The following is an 8,343-nucleotide window of genomic DNA, read 5'->3' as shown; positions in this document are numbered from 1 at the left end:
TCAATGGGAAATTCGGGATTACACATTTTATTTCATGGGAGTTCAGATAACAACCCCTCCTTCCCACCCCAACGATCAGTTTGGCAGACTGGCAGACATTCAACCAATTTAAAAAAAAAATCGAAGCCGGCTGGCCATCACATTATATCTCACGACTTCAGGGCATATGAAGGGAAGGGTGTTGAACATAGAATTCATTGATCAATCTAGAAATGGCAGGGACAAGTAGAACATGTAAATTACATGTCAGGACCTGCATGCGTTACCGTCATATTGCTAATTGCTATCAGTATAAACATGATAAACATGATATATTATTTTTAAATTACTAAGTTGAACATGTAAAAACTAATATAGTCAATTCTCCATTATATACACATCCTCAGTATGCACGATATGAGTTTTAATAATAGTGGTTGAACATTTTTTGAGTTGCGATTGGTTACAGATTACACAAAATATGGTTTGTGGTTAATTTCTATCTTATTTCATTTTTAATCATACAGATATGGGAATGATCTGGATCCAATTAGACATGTTTTACCCCACCAACGGTATTGCCCCTGTTCAGATTGTCAGTAACCTGCTACTTGGTGTGGGTTCCACCTGTTGAAAATCAGGCAGTGACCTCGAAATGTTATTTATTATAAATTTACCCAATTTTTATGTTCTGGTATGTGTTCCACCTATTTGTATTATTTATTTTTTAATTCAGATTTTTTACACGACATCACCTTACACTTCACCTCTATGTTCTAATTAAAAAATGATAAAATGTGTTTTCTTTTTTCATTCGTAGGAAGGCCAGTAGGAAGAGTACCAGCTAATGTATGCAAGGCATTTAAACAGCTCTCCAGACGCAAATGGCCAAAAAAGTGATTTGCAGGTATACTGGCATGGCTGCTCCGAGTCGCAATCCCCCCTCACACCAAAGATTCCACAGGACAAACAGGATATTTGATATACCTGGTGGAGGAGCTGAACTTAGTTGTGATTATTTCATTTTGATAAATAAATCACACTTCAGAGAAGCCATGAGAGTTCTAGAAAACTGCATTCCATTCCAGGATCTTGATGCAAGGCTTTCTGCATAAACTTTATTACTTCCAATAAAAAAGTTGAAATCTGACATTTGTTTAAAGTTTTATTTTCTTGAACTCCCAACAATGGAATAAATGAACAGTTAACATAGAAAAAGATCACAAATTAAAGGAAACACATGTAACAAATAAAACATAACTGCTATAACTTAATTTGATATGTAACATCAAATTTCATTGGCTGAGCAAACTAATTTATACTGTATAATATCAGTTGAGGATCCTACCATAAATGGAAAACATTATAAAGATAAAATAGCCATGAAATCTTCATTTCATCTTAGGAATAAATCTGAGCATTAGTCTTATAAAGAATGTGTGTTATGCTACAACAAATATATCAAGCTTCAGGAGTTTATTTTATAAGACCTCAATAAGATTTCATAATTTAACCAAAAGAAAAGGCCAAAAATTGGTAAAAATAGCTAACAATAAAAGATAACAAATAATTAAAAAAACACCAAAACAACATTAGTTGTATGCAAGTCGTGCTAAGCATACCCCCAATCATGCCCCACTTTTGTCTATCGTTATATATACTGGATAATTCAAAGTTCCACGAAACATGAAGTTGATATCTGAGGGCAACAAAAATCACTTTAATACACTTTATGGTACATATATATAAAGCTGTATACCAAATTTTAAATTGATCAGATCAGTTGGAGCGAAGAAAAATATGGCAAAAGTTTAAATGTGGACGGATGGACAGAGGGACGGTAATTTGAACCATGAAATGTTTATGGCAAATATAGACACACTCAAAGATTTTCACATAAAAATGGTATGGATTTACAAAGCATTCTGCATATTTGTATTTCAATGTTTATAAATAATATGCATACATATAAACAGTCAATTGATGACAAAGCTCATGTTGTACTAAATAAAACATCCGAGATGGTAACCACATGGAGAGCAGCGAGCAAATTCTAGTCCTGCTTTGGTCTTTGACGACACAGGTTTTAAAATCACAGAGACAACATGATAAAAATGCAAATTTCTATATATATCTATCAATACAACAAGTAGTTGACCAGTTGACTAGACTTAAAAGAAACAATATTAATTTGCAACAAGAGTATTCATTTGGTACATAATATCACAGAAAAATAACAAGTAGAAGTTTATAATAAATATATATCTTTGATATAAATAATTGGAGAAAAATACTAAGGAAACAAATCTTTATCTTAATCTGGATTGATAGTGTTGAGATACCACAGTAGCAGAGGTCTAGGACATGTGCTGTGGTATCTTAACTCTAGCAGCAATCCATATAATAGACTTTGAAGCTGGAAGACACTATTGCAATAACATTTTTATGCTTAGTTTTACTTTAGTAATCAAACTCTCATTTACTCTTGTAAGGGTGGTGTAAAAGGTATTATCCCCGGCTTGGAATAAATGTCAGATTGGCTGTCGACACGTTGGTTCAAAACCCATGGCCCCTGGATGTTGGTAAGCAGCTTTGTGGGGAGGTCTTATTTACGTCATGTACGTTGTCAATGTAAAGACTACACAATATTTTGCGTAAAACAAGTAATTTTTTCACATTATTAAGATTATCCAGGCTTCTGAACCTCGTGTTACAATACTCCCTGTTGTTGCTTTTCCATAATATTTATTTCAACATTATACCATGTTAAAGTTATTTCACACAAATTTACAGAAGATGTTTAAATTCAGGCCATTCTGAACTGAAATATGCATGAATGAAATTCTTTGATATGTGTTGGGGGAACTTAACTGCGGTACTGTAGCTCTTAATGTCGTTTTTTGTGGACCATAGATCTACGGATCTGACCTGATTAAAAACTTGCTATTTTGCATTATTCAGAATAAATTAGCCAGAATAGATACCTTTCTGTTCAGTCTTTTGTTTTACCATTTGGGATAAATATGGAAGGATGTAGAAAATAAATCCTCTTGGAACTCCAGAAATATAAGTGAATTTGTTATCAGTACACAAAGTGCGACTCAAGCCTGGGTCGCAAAATCGCAAGTTTTTAAACGGGTCAGATCCGTAGCTATATGGTCCACACAAAAAAAGGACCTTAAGAGCTACAGAACTTAGCTATGGGGGAACTATCACGTTGTCGAAGTTACATATTCGCGCTAAAACAGAAGACATCAATGTACAGCCAAAATCTAATGTAAAATGACGTAAAACTATGGTACTCTGAGGATTGTACCAAAGGTACATCCTCGACCTGTAAATGGTTGTATTTTCTGCATAACTATCATATTTATTTCAACGCGTAATGAAAAAGACGTTGGAATTGCGTCGTTTACATTTTATTTATGATGCATGTACTTTCCGTATTGAAGCCAAGCCGGGGATAAATCTGTTTATTACCCTTATAGCCATGGGAATTGAGATTGTACCACCCTTCAGCACAACTGTACAACCTTCGGCTACGCCTCAGGCTGCACAAGTGCTTCAGGGTGGTACAATATCAATACCCACGGCTTTAAGCATAGATAACTGATATACTACAGCTGCTGGATATTTAGTCAACCTCTCTACCTCGCCCTCTACCTCTCCCTCTCCCTCTTCCCCTACCTCTCCCTCTATTACTTCCTTCCACTTCTACTGGTTTGGGTTTTTGTAATTGTCTTTTCTTTCTGGTAAATATTCTCTTCTTCATTGACTCTACGCTGACATGATCTTCCTCAGGAGGTGACTGAATATCCAGCAGCTGTAGGTTGATCAGCTGGGATTGTCTGACATTTTGTCCAGGCAGAAATCCCATCTGATCAGGACCTTTTGTTGGGGATGGCTGCACTGCAGTTTTCAGTATTTTGGCTTTATTTAGCCTTTGAATTATAGATTCCTGATTAGCATGGAACATTGTATCATTAAATGGCATTATAACATTATTTGATTTAAAATTATCAAGTAAATTTGTAGAGCCAGTATAATGCACCTCATTTTTGTGCTTCACAACTAAGAAATATTCTGACTCATCATGATCCTCCCCAAACTTTGTAACCTTCTCCATTAGGGAGTCCACATTTCTAATAAAATTTTTTCTGTCAGCCATCTGTCTCCTTCTTTTCATCTGTTCTGGCGTCCCAGATTTAACGGCAAATCGCCCAGTTCTTCCATCTCTTTTGGTATCTGAAAAATAGAAAGACATATTTAACAGGTTCGGTCCAAATATGTTTTAGCTATCCCCCTTTGTCATAATTTACCTTAAATGTCTCTATCTTGGTTATTTCTGTGAAATGCATCTTTATCATATTATATAACACTTCTGAAAAATTGTGTATACAAATGTTTAAATTCCTTTGATATGTATCTACTGTAGATTTTTATTGGACCATTAAAAGAAAGTAAAACAAGAATGTGTCCTTAGTACACGGATGCCCCACTCGCATTATCATTTTCTATGTTCAGTGGACCGTGAAATTGGGGTCAAAACTCTAATTTGGCATTAAAATTAGAAAGACAACTCTTGCAAATGGGAGATAATTATGCAAACTGAAATCTCACAAAAGGTATTATTCAAAGTATGAAATTCATTTGTTTTGCCAAAGTGGCAGAAATATTGCATTTGGATTTTATCATTTCAAAATGGTGGCTGTGTGAAAGGCTGCAGCTTAGTTACGGCAAGACAATCGTGAATTTTTAGTAAAAGGATAGCCAATCACATCCATTGTTACAAACAAATAGTATTAGAATAATAAACATCATACTGTGAAAGTACTGGATCACAATTTTTGCTAGATTTTGCTTATGTCGCTCAAATGTATTTGGACAGGACCTGTTTAATATTTAGGGATTATTTCATTTCAGTACCAAGCTAACTTAAGTTGGAGGGTATATCATGTATTTTAAACATGACCACCTGTGATCAATTTTATTTTTCAAAGTGTAAATTGTTGTGAAATGAAGGGAAAAACCTCAAAGAAAATGTAAAAGGCCAAAAAAATGGTTTTTTTTTTCACAATCTTCAAATTTAGGTAGCTAGTGAATCCGAAGAACTAGGAATTAATTTAGTGCTTACCTTTTGACATGCCAGCTTTTTCATTTTCATCTACATGAATCTCTGCTAGTGGTTCTACTATAGGATCACCTATCATTGTTGGAGATCCTGAAAAAATAGTGAAAATCAAACATATTATTTCATTCCAATAACTTTATTTCAGAACATTTTACAAAAAAGATGAGTGATTCAGGCTGTCTTGAACCTTTAGTTGTAAAAAATATCAAAAACCTGTATTTGTAAAAAAATAAATAAATAAATCCAGATCTTAACATGGGTTAATGATATTATATCATCTTTTCTTAACAATTAATTGCATCAATTATGTGAACATGTAGATAAGTAGAAACTAGCCCTATCCTTTAATTTCACTTTCCGTTACATAGATGACGTTTGTCCTTGAATAACAACAGATTTCAAGACTTTTAACATCTCATCTGTCTACTAGTATCCTATTGAACTTGAAATTAAGGACACGACAGACACACCAAAGTCAACTTCATATTTGGATTTATTTCTCGAAACTGACCACGAGGGATATCTCATAACTAAGTTATACAATAAGTGTGATGACTTCAACTTTCCCATTGTCAATTTCCCTTTCCTTAGTGGCAACATACCAGCTTTACATATGGTGTTTACATTTCTCAGCTTATCCGTCACTCTAGAGCATGTATTACTTATCATGACTTTCTAGAGAGAGGGTTGCTGTTATCACAAAAACTGCTCAGTCAGGGTTTTGTCAGGGAATGGCTGGCTTCTTCATTGCGGACGTTTTACGGTCGTCATCACGAATTAATTGACCGTTACAATGTAACAGTGACACAAATGACATTATACATGCTTCCATTGTCATAAACATGTCTTGTTCGTATCCTGATTGTGACACATATCGGATTGACTTTGTTAGACCTCACGACGGATGCTGTTGACAGAGCAGGAACTGCTTACCCTTCCGAAGCACCTGGGTTCACTCCTGGTTTTTATAGGAGTTCGAATGTATGTTTTTCCTTGAGCACAAAGTCTGCTTGTATTGCACATTGATATGATGCTTAAAACAGTTCTTCTTACCCAATTTTGGAAGTACAGGGGACAGTTCTAGAGATGGATCATAATCATGATCAGCATATGATGAATGTGATGAGGATGGTGGTGGTGGGATGATGCTACCTGTCAAATAAAATAATAACACTTTCACAGTATTTTTTCAAAATTAAAAAATGCAGAACTAAAATCAGAGTTGAGCATTTTCGTTATGAAAGTGTAACATGCTAAAAGTAATTTTTTTCTTGTAATCAAATAATTTGGCTATCACTGTTGATATGTTTTTTTTTTGTATAGACGTCAATGTTAAATTTATAGCGTGCAATATATTCCCATACAATAAAAAGGACCATTGCATGAATATTGTGGAAGATTGTCCCTCATAGATAATTTCTGTCTCAAAAAGAATACAAACAAGAAAATCTATATTAATCATTCTTTTTTTGACAGACTCACAGTTTTAGAAAATTTTGACTTTAAATATATTACCTATTGAACATGTTGAAGCTTCTACATGTGCACTGCTGGAACTAAGTACCAATTCTCCATTGTTTTTTTTTAGCTTCCTCATCTTGGATACGTTCCAAACCTTCCTTGATCTTTACATCAATGTCTCTAATGCACAAGTTATGAAATGATGAGTATTCTGCCTGCTCTGCATAAGTAACATATACAGGGGAATTTAGTGTTGGATCAGATGGCGGTTCCTGTTGAAGAAGCATGTCTAAAATTCGGTATGACCGTTTTCTGCTTGCATCTGAGGTGAATTTTGAAAGATCTGGACACAGGATATCTCCAGATATGGATGTCAAGGCAACATATTTGTAAAGGAAACCTGTTTTCCTTAGCTGTAACCTCCATTCGAATATTTCTTCATCAAGATTTATATTTCTACCATCTGTGATACTTTGAGATTTAATTTGTGAGAACACATGATCCCTTATTTGCTTCAAGTACTGGTGATTTCTACATGTGCTGAACCACATTTTGTCTGTCGGAGTTCCCCTCTTCAACCATATCTTTAAAGATTTGTTTTCTTCCTCTAAAATAAAGTCGTATCCCTGACCTTTGCTAGGGTGTCCTGTTTTTGACATAGTAGCATTTAACCTTACAAACTGTTTAACCTTTTCAGGCATAATATGCTGAACAAATTGGTCGTATATCTCAATGTCTTGGTACTTGGGATGACTCCGACCATGGAACAGTTCCTTAGTCATCCATTTTGCAGATTGTAGGAGGGTCCAATTGTTCCGCCTTGTAGCCATTCGAAAATTTACTATTCCCTGAGTATACTTGCAAACCATTTCAAAAAGGTACATATAATTGGAATTATATCCTTGTTTCTTCAATTAGTTAAATATCCTTCTGCCGATGGGTTTTCATTTCTTCCCTTTTCATATGCTACATATGGTATAACAAGTTCACACATTGTGCCAATGTGAAATGAGAGGATCATTTGCCATGCTTTGTGATTGTCAGAACATTTCTTAGCCGATTTCTGTGCAGCTTCACTTATCCATCCCATCTTTTGGGCAAAGTTTTTCATGAAAACCTCCCAATTTAGTTCCATAAAACTTTTAACTAGGTTCATCTCGTAGTGTCCATCACCAGTTAACAATAAAACCCAATCAAACTCGTTGTAGAATGAAACTTTACCTCCATGCACTTTCTTAGCATGTTTTTCCATTTCTTTTATACCAAGGCAACCAACATCACATTCAGAACAATGTAGATATTCTTCAATAAGCCTTCTAACTAAACTGTGAGGAAGCCCATCACAGCAAATGACTGTCCAATATCTCTTACCAGAACTAACATATCGCTTTATGCCCGCTTTCTTACCAATATGCCGCAAAACATAGAGAATGTTTTCGATAGTTCGGATTAGCAAGAACCGGGTCAAGTACACTTACATCAACACCCTCAGAAATATGATTGCTAGTAATATGTTCATATCGATAAACAGACTCTAATGAGTGTTTGTCTTCATTAAGCCCCTTATTGTTTCTTTTCTCGTATAATTTTGCTGTACATTTCTTTGACTTTTCTTCCTCTTCAGATTCTTTTTGAGCTACTTCTTGATTTTTTCTATATTCTGACATAAGAATGTGACACACTGGACATTTCCTCTTATTCTTTTCCAGCAATAAATTGCATTTAGGACATCTTACTGACTCATTTAATTCTTCCAACTCTTTAACAATTTG

At 34.8% G+C, this 8,343-nt stretch overlaps 1 protein-coding gene across 1 annotated transcript; it reads right to left on the bottom strand.

The window, feature by feature from the left end:
• Positions 1-3,044: 3,044 nt before the first annotated feature.
• LOC139494117 (uncharacterized) lies at positions 3,045-7,401 on the bottom strand. Its single transcript, XM_071282291.1, has 4 exons — positions 6,675-7,401; positions 6,164-6,262; positions 5,114-5,200; positions 3,045-4,224 (listed from the first exon to the last, which is right to left on the bottom strand). Exons 1-4 carry the CDS (start codon positions 7,399-7,401, stop codon positions 3,614-3,616), a joined length of 1,524 nt encoding a protein of 507 aa, XP_071138392.1. The 3' UTR covers positions 3,045-3,613.
• Between the last annotated feature and the right edge of the window lie 942 nt (positions 7,402-8,343).

Source organism: Mytilus edulis, chromosome 11 (genome assembly GCF_963676685.1).
Source record: "Mytilus edulis chromosome 11, xbMytEdul2.2, whole genome shotgun sequence".
Classification (NCBI taxonomy): Eukaryota; Metazoa; Mollusca; class Bivalvia; order Mytilida; family Mytilidae; genus Mytilus; species Mytilus edulis.
Note: the sequence above shows the minus strand (reverse complement) of the source record. Positions and strands in the feature narration are given on the sequence as shown.

Excerpts from the sequence above, each read along its gene's own strand:
- LOC139494117 (XM_071282291.1), bottom strand. The coding sequence starts at position 7,401 with ATGGCTACAAGGCGGAACAATTGGACCCTCCTACAATCTGCAAAATGG. Across the intron at positions 6,263-6,674 it reads AAAAAAACAATGGAGAATTG|GTAGCATCATCCCACCACCA; the intron begins GTACTTAGTTCC and ends TTTATTTGACAG. Across the intron at positions 4,225-5,113 it reads AAAAGCTGGCATGTCAAAAG|ATACCAAAAGAGATGGAAGA; the intron begins GTAAGCACTAAA and ends TCTATTTTTCAG.